The following is a 19856-nucleotide window of genomic DNA, read 5'->3' as shown; positions in this document are numbered from 1 at the left end:
TACTTGATTAAAAATATTACTGTGGTTTTTAAACATGTACATTATAATATTTCTAACATATAAATGTCTAACGTTAAAAACCTTAAATTCATCAAATAACAAATCTGAAGGATAAAGACGATTTTTTTTCAAGGCAGCTTTAATAATTGCTTTTTGGACGATTTCTAATGGTAACAGCGAGCTCTTAAATGTCCCACCCCAAGCAATAATTCCGTACTGCAGAATAGACTGTACGAATGCGTAATAAACCATTTTTAGTAAATCAAATGTTAATATATTACAAAGTTTTTTAAAAATAAAAATGTATTTCCTCAACTTACTTCTTATATATTGGATATGAGCTGTCCATTTCAACCGATTATCAAAAAATACTCCTAAATACTTGTACTCAGGTACACGCTCTACACATTCACATGACATACAGCCAGCCACTCCGCCACAAGTGTGAAGCCTCAGGTGTAAATTGTCCGGATCATGACCCGTCCGAAGTGCCACTGCCATGCACTTTGTTTTTTTGACGTTGATAGTGAGTCCATTTTGGTCAAACCAGCGCTTTACAGTGTTTAGACCACGCTCAGCCGCCCCATACACCTCTGGCCAGCTGGACCCCTCGAAACACAGAGCTGTGTCATCCGCGTATAAAAATATTTTACCATTTGCCATATTTATTTTACCTAAATTGTTCATATATATCAAGAATAATATAGGACCTAAAGTACTTCCTTGAATTACACCGTACTGTATGGTCTTCCTCGAACTCAGCTCCCCCTGAATTGTGACCACCTGACTTCTGTCTCAATTGTTTGGAAGCTTAAAAAACAAAGATGGGATGATTTATCACAGTTCAAATTTTTTTTTCAGTTAGATAGCATAACTTACTAATATCAAATAAAATTTTAGCCTTAAAACATGTTTCCTTAATTGTTTATAAATTTTTGAAAGTTTAAAGCTCTATATCTCTGGTGGGACATGATATAAAAATCTGATTTTTGCACAGCATGTACATATATATAGTGCTAAAGTAGTGTATAAATTTGAATTTTGATATTTGACTCTGAGCAAAGTTATGAATTTTCAAAAGTTAAGAATAAAACAGATTTTCACCAATGTTAATATTATGCGAATTACTTAAATATGAAGGTGGTATTGGAAAGTATGTATAGTTAAGATGGAATGTTGTGTTAAATTGTTTATTAAATATATACAGAAAGCCTAAAAACAAAGAAAACTCAGGGATACATCAGCCTTTTTTTTTTAAAAAAAAAAAAAGCCTATAACAGATTGGGGGTGGTACATCAATCTACAGAGAATTCTTGTACTGCAGAAGAAAGTGGTCAGAAACATAGCTGAGGTCCAGAATATAGAGAGTTGTCATTCAAATCCCTCAGGATCCTAACTGTTGTTTGACTTTACATCCAGGAAGTGGACATGTATGTCGATGGGAAGAACTTACCAAGGATCGCAGATGTACACCAGCACAACACCAGGAGTGTCACTATGTATAACCTTATGATTCACCACCTTACCTGATACTACTAACTGAGTTAGTATGTAAATATTCTTCTGTTGATTTCATCAGCCTCTTTTAACAATACTTGTGTGGTTATGATTCTATAGCTGTATGAATATTTTATGTAATCAAGACTCAAATAGACTTGGTTTTACCTATTTACATAAAATGCAATGACGCAATTACGTTTTGTTCTTAAAGAATATATGAAATAAAGAAGTTTGTCTATTGTCAAATTCCGTTCAAAATTTGAGACATACAACTTGTTTCCAAGTCAAGTTTGATGAGTTTATCAGCATATTATTTAGATTTCGCTTGCTAAAAGTTATATCTTAAGTTTTTTAGGCACTTGGAAGAAAAAGATAAGTTCCAATCCTTGAAACCAAGTGTTCTATTTTTGTAATACATAATGATGGCCAAGATCAGAAATCCTGTTATCCTTTCAAATGATCCAACACCAATGACATGTTTTGAACATTGAATTATGCTTTTATTTATAACTTGAATAAGTTAAATAATACTCATATTTACAAATGTTTAAATTTCTATATACTAATTACTATTAATGGTAGCGACAATTCAGGAGTGCCCTAATGCAACTGGCAAAGAGGAACAAGATTGTCCTTGGTTGGAAGCTGGTTCATGAAAAAGAGGACGTCTTGGCCCAGATAGGCTCTGGAAGCCTTTAGGTAGGGCCAGAGCCAGGTTGTGGAGTAGCCTCTTCCTACAATGAAGCTCACGCAAAAGCCTATGAAAAGATGGTCAGATCTGAGACATGGAGAAAGACCTCAGGACTCAGGTAATACAAAAAATGTGTACTTCTCCTTATGCTAAAGGATGGACTAAGTTCAATCTCGATACTGTTTATACTTGGAACCCTAACAGGATATGGCCCTCTTCAGAAACATTGATAAAGATGTGTTTAAACTAGACTGATGAGTGCAAATTCTGTGGAGTTGCGGAAGAACCAGATGGTCGAACTTTCTTACTGTTTATAAAACCAGGAAAAAGTTCCTAGTATCTTATTTCTTGAACATAAAGGATATTGTAGAACAGAAACTCACAGTCTAATTGTTTCTAAGTACAAAATCCTTGACTTTTCCCTCATAAACTACATTTATAAACTACCTATATACCTTTAAAATACTTAACCACTATCACGTGAATGCTTCCAGTTGCCACTACTAATGTACTAATATTTAGATTCTATTCCAGAAACATTCTATCAAGCAACTGTTTCACACACTGTCAATTAATCACTATCTTAAGAGTTTCCTTCATCAGAGCATACTTTTAAGTGCACAAATGTAATAGTCCAAACAGAATACCTTTATGTGGAACCAAATGTACACTGAAATAACAAATATGTGACAATTCCTAATGAACCAAAAACATATAGTTTTAATTGTGAGTCTGAATTTTTTTTGCTATATGTACTACAAGATTTTAAAATTAATGAAGCATTAAAGAAACAAAATAGGGACGAATTTTCTAAATCTAATTTCATCCTAATTCTAGCACTAAACCTGAATATGATTCAACTATTAAAGAACATCAATGGCTTACAAGATAAAAGACTTACCACCAACATTTCCAGGTTCATCTTAGTGCAGGGAAACACTACATCATATCCGAACGCTGCATTCTCAACCTTGTTAAATGGCCTTATCTCACATTCTTCCAATATTGTTTTAAGTTCACACTTTAACTTGTCGAACTCATTCTCCAATTCAACCTGGAAAGATAAAGTAATGAATAATTTGACTATTTTTTTAAATTCAACCTGTACTTTTGTCACAATACTCCATGACTGAATGGATAACAGGATTTCGGACATTTGCCATTGCTATATGTTACAAAAGGTATAACAAAACATTTTGAGGATTGCAATCTATCCTCTTCGTCAGGTGGAGGGATATTAATACATACAAAAGTATCCTTGTTCTTGCTATTATCCCAGTTTTGTCTTTGCTGGAGTGACATGTGATTGTGCTCTTGAATTCCCGTACTCATGACTTGGCTTCAACACAGCCAGGACTGGGCTCCAAACAGCTTTCAGGTATGTTTAAACCCTTTCCCCCCTTCTTTTCTTCTTTCTGTCCTTTATTTTTGTACGTGTTATTACCTCTTCCCCCTTCCCCCACCTGATAAGAGGACAAATTCCAATTCCTGTTATCCTTTCAAACCTTCCATTGTCAATAAAAACCTATAAACAAAGAACCCTGTGACTATTTAAAAATTAATTTCATATTTTCCTGATCAATTAAAAATGATTTCAGTAAGCTATTTTGATTCATAATTTGTTTAAAAAAAAGTCCTCCATTAAAAATCTAGAATAATATTAATCCTCCAATGATCCATTGGTATTGCTTTGGCAGCAAAGTACTTTAATGCCAACGGATCAGCTATTCTACATTGTTATAAATAACTGACTACAGAAGTGTCCACACTTCACTGAATGTGCTAAGTACAGTAATGGTCGAAAGTATGTATTAATTTCTTCATTCCACTGAATAACAATTTTGGCAACAAAATGTTTAACACCATATATAAACTGTATGAAATACTCTGAGTAAAGTGATGTACAATAGAGCATTTACTTCTAAATATAATATTTTTTGGATATTAAAAGATAATCCTGTAAATCTTACAAACTGGTTGAGCCATAAGCAGTTATATATAGTGAACCATGGGAGATTTAAAGAGGCATATTTGTAAAGCAAATTTAACCAAAAATCTGTATTACTGTAAAATAAACCAAGACATGATTGATATGTGAGTTATCACTGTGATAGCAGTAAACCATAACCAACAATAAAACAAATAGGGTGTATATAGTTATATATTTCAATAGAGAAATATAATAAAATTAATAATAAATCCTTTTTTTATGCATATAGAATTATTTTAAAATTTTTATTCACAGTAACCTTTTCTGAATGCATAGACAACTGTGCTCTACATAATAATCATATTTCTGTACTTAATTCCCAAAACTCAACAATTTGGAATTAATACAAAATTCGTGTTGTATGAATGTAGCCAGTACCTGACGGCTCCTCAGGGTCTCAATACGGGTGACAGCTGCGGCTACGTCCTCTCCATTCGGAATATAAGATCTCGGACTCTTGTTCTCCGAGAATGTTTGGTCTGACGGGCTATTGTAGTCTAACAACTGTGGTGTCTCACCCAGAATTTCACACAATTCATTTTCCTACAACAGAAAAAGTGACAGCTTATAAGATATTTAACAACCACTTTAATGATAGTGAAACTGGGAAAAAAATGACTGGCTGGTTTAATTTCATAATAATTTATTTGAAAAGGAAATATTACAAGATTGCTTTACTAATGTAAAATAAGAATCAAAACAGCAAAATTGAGTAATTCACATTTTATACTGCACATTTCCATTTTTAATAAGCATAAAAATAATATTATTGAAATATATTTTAATTTTTATAACTTTATAGATATTTCATTAAAAATTGTACATATAGAATGATTTTTTAACCATTGTAATTGACCATTGTAATTTAAGAAATCATAATCACACTTTAATTCTCTTACAATAGTGGAAACAACACTCTATAGCTTTGAAATATTTAACCAAACAGAATGCTTGTTAAAAATCTTATTTAGAGGTTCTATATTTAATCTTAAAAATTAAAATTGAAAAATTGACAATGCAAATTTGAATGGCACCATGACACATAATTCACTTTGAATAGATTAAAGTTCGACTTGTGAATTAAAATGTTTAAAATCACTTACTACTTAGGGTTAAAAACATGTTTTACAGTGTTTAAGAATTGTTGTTTAAATTCAAGGATAGACATAAATTAAAGGATCTAAACTTTGTAGTATTTTTTTTTATTTATGAATTCTTACAGGAGCTACAACCATAATGGGTTTGTAAACAGGTAAAGGAAACTTTGTGACTTTTGGAAACTGTGCATTAGCAAATACATTTGGAAACTGGTATATTGTGTCCAGTTATTTTTCTTTGTAAAAGTACTTAAATTTTATTTTGTTCCACTTACTTGGTCCTTCAGTTCTAAATATTCTCTCATACGTTCCTTCTTGATTTCATTGTAAGAACTGACCAGTTTTTTCAGTTTGTCTTCTAGCTTTACTAACGGAGCATCTGATAGACTTTGAGAGGTGGAATTACTTGGTAATCCCAGTACCTGAAACAACCAAAATCAAGTTTATCGGATTAATACAATCAGTTCAGATTAAATTACCTCCAGATATTTCTTGCATTAATAAAGACTATCAAATAGTCTTTAACTCTTTATATACACAAAAACACATTTAAAAAAAAACAGAAGGAAACATTATGATATAAAAACTTATTGATAAAAAAACTAATCATTACTTCTAGAGATTCCATTTTTAGCATTAACTGAAATTGGCCATGCCCATACATTACTAAGAAACTTACCAGTGTTAAAATAATAACATCAATACTCTAATAACTCATTATACCATTAAATTAACATTGGTGAAATTAAATACAATTACAGACATGGACTGTTTTCATAAAAGAACAAAAAAAGATCTATTTTATACTTGAATGTTCATCAGACTTTCAAGGTTTTCTAAAGTAACCACTCATTAAGTTTAAAAAAAGATATATCAACTATCTTGAAACAAACTGAACATGTTTATAATAAGATACACTTGATGCAGATTTCTTCACCACACCATACCCCGAATAGCATTTAATTAAACATGAAATAACCTGACAGTATGCACATGATCAAATATTGTAATGGTCAAAACAGGACAGCATCCACGTTCGCAAATTGCTCAAAATAGGGTAGTGGTTGGGTTAGGAAGGAACTGCACACCCTGTGTGCCAGTCAAAGGCTAATCTGGTTTAAGGTCATGTGGAGGGATAGTTGACTAGCTTACTTTAGAGAAAAATGAAATTTCTGCCTATAATATTGTAAAAATCTGGCAATTTCCAGTGGATATGTATGCTCATGTGTAAAAAAGTGACCCAAAAATTACACAAAAACAAATATGCTAAATTACAATAGTAAATATCCCATAATTTCCCACAGTAAGATCCTTATAAATGTCTTTCAACTTTTTTTATAAGAGAAATCTTTTTTATATCTAATCTTCACAAGATAAAGAAACTAAGTTCTTATATTATTTACTTTTAAGATAGTGCATTTCAGTTGACACTGAAATATATGGGGTTATATTAAAATCATCATATTTTAATTACAATGGATGTGTTTAATGGTAAAAGTCTACAATCTTTCAGGGACGATTGCTTGCCAAAAACAGGTACATTATTCAAGTGGATTTTAGCAAGTTCTAAATCTAAGTATACTGTACTGTAAATCACCTTACCTTCTCCAAATTGAATGCCTCCTTGGCCAAACTTTCGACTCTCACTACCAGATGATTCATTGTGTTCACCGCATCCTCAATTTGGTCCTCCCAGAATTTCTAAACAACAAATAACATTTTATACACACCTTTATAACACATATTTTTAATAAGCTGACACAATGATATCCTTGCCTTCGACTAAAAAGGGTTGGCAGACAAGGATTCAGTTTGTTCTTCAAGCAGAACATTGGATCGCCCGAAGAGGTAAATGCAGTATTGATTAAGTATGATAAAAAAAATATGTATTTTATCTATGTTTTGCGATACAATGACAACTTGTAAATTATACATAAATTTCATTCCACCAACTTACAGTAGAATTTAAATACCTTCAGATCATCCTGCACTGTCTTCAACCTTTCTTTAATAGCGTCTGTATCTGTTGATCCATAAATGGAAATCCAATTTGTCTGGAGTTCTTTGATGCTTTCTTCAGTTATATCATGTAAATGAGAGGTAATAAGTCTGTAACAAAAATATTAAATGTTTTGTAAATTTCAACAAATCTTTTATAGCATTTTGCTCAAAACATTCCATTGAATTATGGTGTAGATTAGAAATAATAACTAAAAAAATTAGAAAATCTAATTTGTTGAATAAAGAAATAAAAACCATGTAAATTACCTAATACAATCAAGGAGTGCAGGCAATATACAAACTCAGATTCAGTAAATGGATTCAGTTTCATATAAAAGTACATTCTTACTGAGTTTTGATATTATTTAAAAATTAATCTACAATTTTTTTTAACTTAACCCATATATAACAAATATATATATATATATGTGTGTGTGTGTGTGTGTGTGTGTGTGTGTGTGTGTGTGTGTGTGTGTGTGTGTGTGTTTTATTAATTAATATATATTATATATTAATTTAAGAATGTGAAGATAAATACTACAAATGTAGATTTTAAATTAGCAAAGTCTACTTTTATGATAACAATCGCCATTTGGAGCGGCTATTTGCGGTACTATATTGATTTAAGAAGAAAAGTTCTGAGAAACCCTAAAGATGTTCCCTTACCTCAAAAATGTACAAACAAATTTTGTTAAAACTGTCAATACACCTATTCTATATACGGTCTACTATATTACATTACTACCCTCATAGGCCGCTGTAGGAATCTACGGGCAGTTTCACACTGTTTATTATCATTACAACAAATAACCCCAGCTGACAAGACAAAGTTGACTAGACTGACTGATAAAACTATATTTTAGAACATTCGGTACTTTGGGATTATACCGACCACACCAGTATGAAGAACACAAAAATAGAAATTTATAGAAACAAACATGATAGAACGAAAAAACAACTCTTCAATTACAAAATTACAAACTTACAAGCATTTCCAGGTATTGTGATCGGTATTGTTGTCGCTGTTATCTTATCTTTCTCGAGAATCCTGATTACGGCAGGCCGCGCGGCATCACGTGATTTGCACGGTACATCATTGCCTTTCCATTACAATTCAATTTATATTTCTGATTAGCCCCCTCTAGAATTTGATATTTTACTGATAGGTACTATCTCGAGGGATGTTTTTCTTTCGTCGACATCAGCGCGGGGCAGCACCGAAGGTGCTGCCGAAGCCCGCGCTGATGGCCGGAGGCACTCGCATTTTGGGTGGCGGAATGTGATCAAGAATAAAAACAAGTTTTGAGTGTTTTTTTAATAAAAAGTTTAGTTTGGTAAATGTTTGTTTTTGTTGAATTTTTGTGTTTGGAGAAATGTAGAGGTAAAACACGGAAGTACAACAAAGCGATGCACCAGCTGAACGGGCGGCGAGACTCTGCAATCACGTTATCTACTAGACGCTCGACTTTGACCTCTGTCTGAGGATGGAGAGGTGTTTGCGATAAGACAATTCCTGTTTTATATTGACGAAATATTGTTCTACGCTAATCTAGTAATCAGTAGAAACGAAATGTGAAATAACGATTCATGTCTGGGTGTGGTCGGTATAATCCCAAAGTACCGAACATTCATTATATTTTGGTTAAATAACACTTTAAATCTACCAATAGAGAGGCTGGACAAATTTCATTTCTGTATGTCTGTCTATTTCTCTACACAATATCCCGAAAACAAAATGTTTTATAGAATGTTCTATTCTATTTATGCTTCATAAAGCAAATAAAGCTTCATTTCTAAATAAGCAATACTGAGTTCAATGATGGTCCATCACCTGGGATTAGCAAATATTCTTACATTGATTGGTCTTATGGGTAAAACATGACGGCAACAAGAAAACATTAGAATAAAATTTATGAGATTCAAACCATAACTTTTTCATTCTTAGAGTAAAACGAAAAGTAATAGAGAAGATAGCCAATGTTTGTTTAAAGTTGGTGATGATATTTGATTTCATTGCACTCTTGTATTGTAGTAGCCTACCCTCCCTAGGTCACTGGAACTTATTATTTCAACACTGCAATGAAACCTACTTATGTACTAAAATGTGAATGTATTGAATGTGGCAAGATAGTCCTAGAAAGATTACATCTGTAGATTTTTAATTTGACACAAAACTTCACTTCTAAGTAGTAAAGAATGTGTTCCATAATTTGCATATCCAACCATGGAACTTGACTGAGCATACTTTTTCAGTAAATTTCTTTTCTGTATGTTTGTACATTTATCTATCTTTTCACAAGACATCTCAAGAATGGAATAAGTTATAGATTTGAATTTTACATTGCAACTTCAGCGAAGACTGTTAAACTATATGTGGTGTTGTGTAATCCAGCCCTGTTATTTGTTACTAGTTTTCAAGTTAAGGAAAATTTTAAAACCTGTATACAAATAGAAAGACGTTTACATGCATCAGAAAGAAAATAAATATTTGATGGACCTGTTCTCATATAGATTAGATAAACTAAACAAAGTACTAGAAAATGTAATGAACAAGTCAATTGAAAATATTATAATAAGTAATATTAATATAATACAAGTTATAATAAGTAATTATTGAAATTTTCCAAACAAAATTTGTTGAAAAACAATGCTGGTTATGCTACTATTTATTATCAATGACCTTGTGTGATATCAAATTTAAATTTTTAATCTGTTTTAATTTATAGCTAAATTATTTTTAAATTTAAAAACTAAATGTTATTAATTTAAAAACTTTGTTTAATAGCTGTTATATTAATAGTATGTATTTATTTTCATGTAAACACTCGGTGATAATACATTAATCTGATAATTGACGCTCTAGTTTTTCACAATAAAAACAACTTCAATCTTGAAATAGAATGAGAAATTTTATCCTCCCAAAGTCTAAATAATTTAAAACACGTTAAACCTACAAGTATATCGATGAATAAGGTATCAAATTGTAGTATCTCCTATTCAGTTGTCTTCTATAACCATACATAAATAAACTTAGAAAATATTCTCTTTTTAATAATTTTTAAGAGTGCTATTGATAGGTGTAATGAATGTGATACCTACCTTTTTATTTAAAATTTTGGTATCAATTTACATTAACGTGACCATGGAAAGGTATGTTCATTTTTTTTCCTGAAAACAATATTGAAGAAAAAATTTGTCGGCAACGAAAATCAAAGGAGCTACGATTTTTTTAAATCCTCTGAAAACTCCGTTTTTGACAGTTTCCTATAACTCCGCGTCTGCTCAAACTCAGTATAGCCAGATTTTAAAAACCGATTATCATACCAACAACGAGAAATTATCGTACTTTCATATAAAATAATCGTACCAAACACATTTAATGAAAAAGTATGTTATGTTCGTATAATAAATTATGTTATAATTAACTTTTGGTACTTGTATACATTTGTCAAAAATCTTTCATGGTACGATAATAACTACCCATCGTGTATCTTACGGCTGCAAAACTGTACCCACCTGAACATTAAGGTAAGTGATAAGTTACTGAAATTATGCTGACTAATACGTTAATCCTGTCAACGATGCCTGCCCGCTACGCAGTGCTGCGCACTGCTTGCTCTTTTAGAAAAAAAATTAACTCGAGCTTGCAAAAGTCGAACCCCAGATCACGTGATGGCCCTGCTCCTTACGGCAATAATGTCCGTAAGGCATCAATATAATACTTCATTATAAAATGAAGAGATAGGTTTCTAGGTTCAGTCGCTACAAAACAAGGACGGGGTGGTCTGCCTCACCCTATATAGTAAGATTTATTTTGGAATAAATAATACTATATTAAAACTTACCATGCAACGAAATATTGTTATTATGTTTTGGGGAAATACACTTAAAACAATACATCATCACATATCAGTCAAAAAGTTAAATAAATCATCAACAAAGATTCAAATTTCTATGGTTCTCAAGAATACAGTACACCATATTTTTAAGAAAATATAAAACGTGGATCTTCACCACATAAGTTACTTTCAATCATTTCTCCATATTAAATGTTATCTATATTAAGTGTGAAATGATGATTTTTTAATGTTTCTATTAGCACTTGTTTTCACACCTGAAAATTACCTTCATGTTTGTTCATACATTACCTTTAACTACTTTGGAGCCAAATCTTGTTCTTACAACGAACTTAACAAGATCAAAATACTACTACTTACTTACTCTTTATGTAGTTCAACTTCTTTTAAATAAAACGATAGTTAATAAAGTTTTTCCAACAGCTAGACTAACAATTGTATTCGACTAGACGTTGTCTACTATAAACAAATATAAAACGCTCATGAAATCTCCAGTTTCTTTATGTAGCCTAATGTAGATCGGTACAAAACGGCAGCCCGATAAATAACTGCACTAGCCTGTTTATTTTTCTGTATTTAATCATGAAAAAAAAACTCAGACCTAGCCTAAACACATATTTTGGAATGAAAACATACCTGGAAGTAACTAGAAATCTTTACAAATAAGCCAAAACAGAACTTCTAGCACAGAAAAAAGATGACATAAAATCTATCCTTTAGTTACTTTGTTAAGCCATGTCTTGAGAGGCAATGAACACTTGTACATCCCTTTTTTACTGACAAGTACTATACAAATGATTTTACTTTGTTAGAATTCATTTGGAACATTATTGCTATTCAATAAATATAACTTGATTCCTTGTGATGATGGCCCTTACTATACTTCAACAATTTCAACCATGCCTAATTTATTTTTTAAACTATGCCATGTCATTTATTTTTAAAGTCTAAACAATTACATTTCTTAATATTTTGTATTCAAATAACGTATATAATTGATTAAAAATCAAAAGAATAGACCGTAAAACTAACGTTAACACTGATTCTTAAAACTTAGAACTACACCATTCTTAGCTGGTAAACTGGAACTGCCTCAATACCAGTCCAAAAATGACATTCTACAAAAATATTATACTTACTTTAGTTCTTGATTTTCTAAACGTCCACTCATTATGAAAAATGTATATAAAACAAGTCAATCTTAAATAAAAACACTAATAAACTAAGCAATAGTCTTTGTATCGACTTAAAATGTATCAAGTTACTGCATACGCTCACTCATGAAATAACCAGTTAACCGCGCCACAACAAAACCGTTTGATTTGAAAATGAAATTTGGGGAAAGGCAGTAGTGGCGTGAACGCTGATTGGTAGAAAATAATAGAACGCAAGGAGCCAGCCAGGTATTACTTTACAGACCAAAGAGTAAAAATAATCAGTTTACCGATGTATGCAAAGGAGACCATTGGGAATAGGGAACAACTCATGAAGTTCTAATATACTGCATAAAATTATAATGGTTCAATATTCCCTAATTTATTTATTTTATTTTTATTTATATCTACGGCAATATCATTTTACAATAATAATATAAAGCAAATGACAAAATGCAACAAAACAAAGAAAGTACCAAATACACTGCACAGAAAGAGAAATTACAATAATAAATTACAAAACTAAACTATAAAACAACAGTAACCAATATAGAACTAGGATAATAATATTATAAAAATTGAAAACAATAATATTTAACAAGCAAAAGATTTACATAAACTCTGAAAGATCAACTATAACAACAACAATGAGGTGCAATACAAACTAAAATAAATGATACAATATAAATATAAAAAAAGAAAATAAATTCACAACTGGAATAAAAACCTATTTACATGAGCCGAGAGAAGAATTGAGAGAAAGAAACACTGGTGATCGCGGGCAATTAGCGGAGAGCAGCTCTTCTTGTGGTGCTGATGATATTGCCGAAGAAGTCCACTCGTGCACAGATCCCATTGCCAAATCGAAAAGTGAATTTGAGTTAATGAAGTTGGCTTTTAGAAGTAATAGAATTTAGATTAACACCATGTTTAATATTCTGACAGCTCTAAAAGTAATTGTTATTAAAAGTAGGATTTGAGGAATAATCTAAACTTTCAAGTAGAGTACTATATACATTATTGTTATTATATTCTGTATCTGTCACTGAAATTTGAATTTTCTTATACAACACACGTAATGATGCCTCTATAGAGAGTTATTTTTTTAATATGACAGGGGTGGGTAAATTTTGTTCTTCGATCTTTCTAATATCCGTGTATAATTTCATCTTCGTATCATACGTACTTCAAAACTGAATCGCCATCATCGTATCTACAATTCTTTCTTATTTACTTTCGTACTCTTCTTTACACAGGGTTTGGCACAGATATAGAGTTCTGCTGGTCAAACTGCCCTAGGAAAGGGTGAGGGTATATTAGGTTAAGTTAAGTTATCGGGTTAAACAACAAGCAAAAAATTAATCCAAACTGTAGAAACAGTTTTTATACCCAAAAGTTCTTGAGTTCACCTTGAAATTGTTTGCACAGATTATTGTTTTTAGACAGGCAGATGAGGCTTGAAAAAAGTTCTTACTAGAATATAATGGTTTTTCTTCAGAAAGCCTGAGCCTTTATTGAACAGCAAAAGTATTTCTATGTCTTGTATTATATGAGTGTACATTATTAATGAATTCTAGATTTTGTGAATTTACATGAAAATACATAAACTGCTATAACGCCTAATTTAATAATACATATATACAATTTTGCCCACTTTCCAATATGTTATGGAAAAAGTATTTAACATTTTTGGAAGTGACATCTTTCTATAAATTAATAAATAACCATTTATCAGGGGTTGTAAAGTTTATTTTATTATTGCGATGCCTATATCGTAAGCTACAAGTATATCATAAGGGCCCATAGACTTAATTGATGGCTTATTAGAGGAGAACCAATATGAGAGTCTTTATAAGGCTGCGAAATACGCTACTAATTGTGGCTTAGAATACGAGAAACGAAAAAACTGTTGCAACTGATAGCCATACTAGAACTAAGTCAGGCCACTCTAGCTGTGCGTCTCCGAATTATTAATATATATGTCGTTTTCACTAGAGTGCAGGCCATGCTTTACATTATATGTTGGGGGCTCATATTTACCACATTTACTTCTAAAAAACCTACATTTTATCTTAATCCTAACTATGTTTTCTAGCAGAGTTATTTATGTACCATCATTCTGTGGTCAACTCCAATTTTTAATTATAAACAATGTGTACAATATGACAATAATAAAATAAAAATTGAGAAGAGATAACAAGTTAATTAATATCAAGTGGCTGTCTCTTAAATGAATAAACAATACCCACTGACGTCCCTTTAAGTACAAGACAGTAGGACTAATTATTTTGAAGTAATTCTACATTCTTCGAAATGATAAAAATAGATAGTTTCATTTCATAAACTTACATATTTAATATATATTCTTTGTTCTTTTGCAATGTATTAGATATGCAATGTTTTTATTTGTTTGTACATGTGTTCCATAAGCCTACATTGTCTCAGTACGTTGAGACCCATTTAATTGTGCTGCATACGAATATTGTTGTTTTATTTATTATTATTGACTCCAGAAAATGAGGTCAGAACTCAACACTACCGGTAAATAAAATCTTTTAATGCCGCGTAGGTTTGTACCAATAGGGTTCACATCTTATTGATTAAAACATGAAAATTTATAACATTATCATTATATTAGATTATACTGAAACGGGATCTCACCAGCTTGGACTAACAAAATAACTTTTCAAAGTTTCTCTAGCCTTCTTTGCACTTCTTCCGTAGTGATTGTATCTCCGTGAAACTGACACATCGTGTACGGACTTAAAGTCCATATCTTGAAAAACCAAGACCTTCCTTGTCGATGATTAAGCTGTGCAATAGACACACGGACTTAACTATGATGTCTACTTTGTCTGGATCGATTTGGAGTTCAGTTTTTAAACACCTCCACTTGTTGGCCATAATATCAAAGTCACATTCCACGCACCGTCTGGCCCTTGATAGTCTATAATTAAAAATCCATTCTTCAAAACTTTGTTATTCTTTCTTCTAACCCCTGTAGAATGTATTCAAATGTTGCTGGTTCCATCCGAAAATATTCAAAAAGTTTTCCGGTTGATCAAATAAATCTTTAAATAACACTTCAAACTCTCCTTTCTCGTCTCTACTACCAAATATCGGGTTAACATATTCTGTTTTTACCCTTTTCAACAACAATATTTTTAATAACGGGCTTTCAAGAAAATATTGTTCATCGAGTTCATCCATTTAGCTGGGCGGCTTTGACACGTACGTACTGTGACTATCATAAGATGTGAAAACGCGCACACTGTAACCGCCTTGTTCTGACGAGGGTTTCGGACGTATTCGTCAGAACACATTTTCGTCAGACTTCGCATCCATAGTAACCGTTACCTTAATCTGTCCCTCCGGCGAAGAAAAGGTAGGCTGCTGCTCCTCTCTCTGACCCTCCTCGCCGTTCTAGTTCCGCCTCATCCTGATCGTCCTTCATCCTGTGTCCTCTGAGATGGACACTTAAATAAATATCATTAATATAATAGTTTGAATTTACCAGTGTTTTACGTTACGCCACGTTATAAAACATCTTATTTATGCTATTAAAAATTACCATAAATTAGCATGGTTTTAAAAATGTTCTTATTAAATGCATTATTTATTAAAATTACTCATGACCAAATCTAAGGTCCTATTATTGATATTCACAATATCATTATACAAACTAAAATTATAAAACTGTAAAAACTCATGAAAATATATGTATATATCCCCTCCGCTTGAAAATTTAAATTTACTATTTTCAATTAAAGGAAGATTAAAGTCGCCTATAATTAAAATTCTGTCATTAACAAAAAACCTATTTTCTAACGACTGAAAGAATGAGTTGTAAGTGACTAAGCTTGAGTTTGGCGGTATGTATACTGTACATAAATAGAAACTGAAACCGGTGGGGTTAATCAACTTAAGCCACAATGTAACAGGTCAAATTACGACATTTGAATATTCGCGGGGAATTGGCAGACTGTGACGTCAATGAATCGGCAGACTGTGACGTCAGTGAATCACATGTTGTCGGAATTGAGATTTATTTAATAACGAAGAAATTTATTGAACTTTATTCGGGAAAAGATTTGATTAATTAAAATGAAGTAAACATAACCAAAATTCGTGTTTTACAAAAACATTAAATAGAATTACGCAGAAAAGCCAATTGTGGTATGAATGACTTGTATATTGATGACGTCATAAAGCACATGTTGCTAAAAATTTAAATAAAAAGCTTTGAAAAAATAATAAAAAGAAAATAGAAATACTTAAATTGATTAATTATAGTAAACGTAAAAAATTTCGACAATTATAAAAAAAGAATTAAATTAAATTTATTCGTGAAGACGCTGATTTGAACGAGAGAGGGGATGAGTATTGTCTTGAGTCGGTATCCGTCGTTTTATACGGAGATTCGTTCTTCTTTCACCAGACTCGAAGCAAGGAGGTTGTGTTAGTTCTCCTGGGATAGTAATGATCTGTTGTATAGTATATTGAAATTTAATCAAGGATGGGATATTGTTTAGACTTTTAAAATTATCAAAGCACTGCAAGGTGAGTGAAATTATAATATGTGTTGAGAGTGTGACATTTAATAAATTAATCTCGTGGTCACTTGGTTTGACTTTCTTTACATATCCCTTTTATAAAAAGTGTGGAGTGATGTTAAATTTTGTAATCATTACTTAACATATTTTGGAACCCTGACATACACACAGACTTGTCTCTGGTGATAACACCAGAGACGTTCAAATCTAATAATTTTTGAGTAATACCGAGGGAATACAGCTAGCATTGGGCAAGATGGCGACCGATACCATGATGAGCAACATGGTACAACAACGTGCCACTGGTGACAAGGGACGTACAACTACATGGTGAGTCAATAACTCTAAAGAACTGACTTTCAGCAAATTATCGCAAGGAAAGTGAAGGTGACACACATCAAATTGGCGCAGCAACGAGGGGCCTTCATCAAATTTGACACTCAACAAATGGCGCTATAACCTGGGACTTACATCAACAATACCGAAATAATTTCGTTATCTAAGAATGGCGGAAGTGGCTCGGCGCGCCAGGCACTGTCCCTGACCGCGACCAGCACCCCCCGCCCCCGCACACGGTCTGTACCATCACTCCTCCAAACTGACCACTCATCCGTGAATAACTCAGAACTATAAACGGACTCATCAAGCCATGTCTCTGTTAGACTCACTATATCAAACTCTAAACATAAAATATTACTAAAAAATGAGTTCACTTTAGATTTAAAACCCCTAACATTCTGATAATAAATGAAATTATTACTAACTATTCTTAACTATAATAAACAAAACATATTTTAAAACGTGAAAACAAACATTAAAATAGTAGTTTACACAAATACCACATAATAAATTATGAAGATTACTGATTTTAGGAAGCCCCATCACGTTGCAGATCCCGCAGTTGATGCTTAGAAGTTATGTGGATCGCCGGATGACCGTCTCTCTTGTGGACCAACACCTTCCCGTTACTGTACCAGGCGAACCTCGCTCGGCCCTCCCGCGCTGCACACTTGGCGTGGTAGAGTAGTTCCCTGAAGGCCTTCGAAAGTGACGGGTTCACGAATACTTTGTTTTCGGATGAGAAGTCGAGTTCTGATGCTGGAAACCCACGCTTGACTTTCGCAAGCCGCAACAGCTCATCACAGTCCCCGCGCCGAACAAACTTGAGAATAATGCCCCATGGTCTCGACGCGCCGCTACCGCCCGCGAGTCTGTGCACCGCATCAATCATTTCTGGCTTGAGGTCGAACCGCAGAACTTTTGCCACCGCCTTTACAACTTCAAACACATTCTCGGACTTATTCTCCGGCACACCTTGTATGTCAACCGTGTTTCTACGCGAATATTGTTGCACATCGCAGAGTTCCTTCTTAACTTGCTCTAGCTCACGTTGTAGCTACGAATTCTCCACCTTGAGAACATCGATCACGTCGAGGCACCTGTCAATATCTTCTCGTTGGGCGTTAATTAAACCCTTTACTTCGTCTATCTTGTCATGTGTAGAATCGATCGACTTTCCCATGGCTTTTGATTCCTCACGAAATTCACGCATTTCCTTCTTTGATTCCTCACGCAACTCACGCATTTCCTTAAGGAGGTTTTGTTAACAAGGTTTTCTAGTTGACTACTCAATGAACTCAAAATGTCACTGTCACTCATTGATCTAGTCTTCACTGTAGAGGGTTTTTCCGGGGAAGGCATGACGCACTTTGCTCGGTGATAAGACAGACCGGTTGACCTTGAACTGCTCAACTCCGCCCGTCGCTGCTGCAAAAACCTGAAAGTGCAACTGAACACTTGAGAAAAACTACACTTTCCTTAGACAAAACTTCATGAAACTTTAACACTAACGTAACAACATGTATATCTAACACTATGCCAAGTTACACAATCATCCGCTAAAGATAAACCACTTAAAACAAGACGAACAAGTGGAGCCGAAACAAAAGCAGTCTAGCCTGAACTCATCGTTTCCTTATCTCTGTATAATAATCTTAATAAAAGAATAATATAAACTTCCTGAATTATACAGTTTAAAAAAGTTGATTAACGTAATTTAATATTGAAAATACAAAGGAATGTTATAAAAAATTCTAAATCCTTTCAAAATTCTTAATTCATTCATTGCACGCTGTGAAATTTCTTCAACACGTTTTAAAAAAAACGTAGCTCAGTGTTAATTGTTACTTTTAAGATTTTTATATGTGTTCTATTCTCCAAAATACGTCCTCTCATAGCAACACATAGACCGCTTGCGTTCATAACCTTTTTATTTTATGATGAGTAAAATGGAAAACTTTACATTTATCCTCATCCAATGTAAGCCAATGTTCATCCGATTAGCTTTGAATATTGAGAAAGTCATTAAAACATTTCACAGTTTTATTGACGCCTGAGGGTACGTAAAGAGTTTCGTCATCGTACCTTCATTGTTCGCTGAGAATCGTCTGACTTTCCTGAGAGTAGTAAAGAGTTTATAATAAAAAGCAATAATAGACCTTCCTTGCATTCATATGGGGATCACAGAAGTTACGTTCGGAAAAAGCTATCGTTCAGTAATGCTTAGATAGCGCTAATGTACTAAAATTTTGTTTAGATTTGCAATCCCTTTTAGTCTTATAGTAATTACCTAAATATTTAATAATACAATATAAAATCTTGGGTAGCTTTTACTAACGCCAGAGTTAAAACAATAATAACGTTTAATATTTTTCCCTGCTGTATTTATAATCAGTGTTTCTTTCGTTTGATGCTAGATAGTGGCACAACCACAACGATTAAAATGGCAGCATATTTTAGGATTTTATGCAATATATTCTTATAGACTGCTTCTTATATAGTAAAAATATCGCACTTTTCCTTTTCAGTTTCTCTGCTTTTGATGTGACGTCACACTGAAGTCTGTTGGCCCAGAGTTCTACGCTCGTGCTGATTTTACATAAGGACTCTAGTCAGCTGTAGACAAGTGATAACAAAAAAAAATCACGTAACATGGACGCGTATAAATTTATTT

General features: G+C 32.7%; 1 protein-coding gene across 7 annotated transcripts in view; it reads right to left on the bottom strand.

Moving 5' to 3' along the window:
* The window catches only part of LOC124367689 (protein regulator of cytokinesis 1-like), a 49163-nt gene extending 36700 nt beyond the window's left edge, over positions 1-12463 (bottom strand). For 3 of the 7 annotated variants that reach the window (XM_046824718.1, XM_046824713.1, XM_046824714.1), the window contains exons 1-6: positions 12276-12463; positions 7252-7387; positions 6881-6979; positions 5554-5700; positions 4560-4724; positions 3093-3245 (exon numbers count right to left, since the gene is read on the bottom strand). In XM_046824718.1, the coding sequence (XP_046680674.1) occupies positions 3093-3245; positions 4560-4724; positions 5554-5700; positions 6881-6979; positions 7252-7387; positions 12276-12307 (732 nt within the window). In that variant the 5' untranslated portion in view covers positions 12308-12463. The remainder of the gene's footprint in view (positions 1-3092; positions 3246-4559; positions 4725-5553; positions 5701-6880; positions 6980-7251; positions 7388-12275) is intronic. The other 4 variants (XM_046824720.1, XM_046824716.1, XM_046824719.1 and 1 more) reach the window with 2 other exon arrangements.
* Positions 12464-19856: the final 7393 nt, after the last annotated feature.

This window comes from Homalodisca vitripennis, chromosome 8 (assembly GCF_021130785.1).
Source record: "Homalodisca vitripennis isolate AUS2020 chromosome 8, UT_GWSS_2.1, whole genome shotgun sequence".
In the NCBI taxonomy this organism is placed as follows: domain Eukaryota; kingdom Metazoa; phylum Arthropoda; class Insecta; order Hemiptera; family Cicadellidae; genus Homalodisca; species Homalodisca vitripennis.
This window is presented reverse-complemented; position numbering and strand designations above follow the sequence as displayed.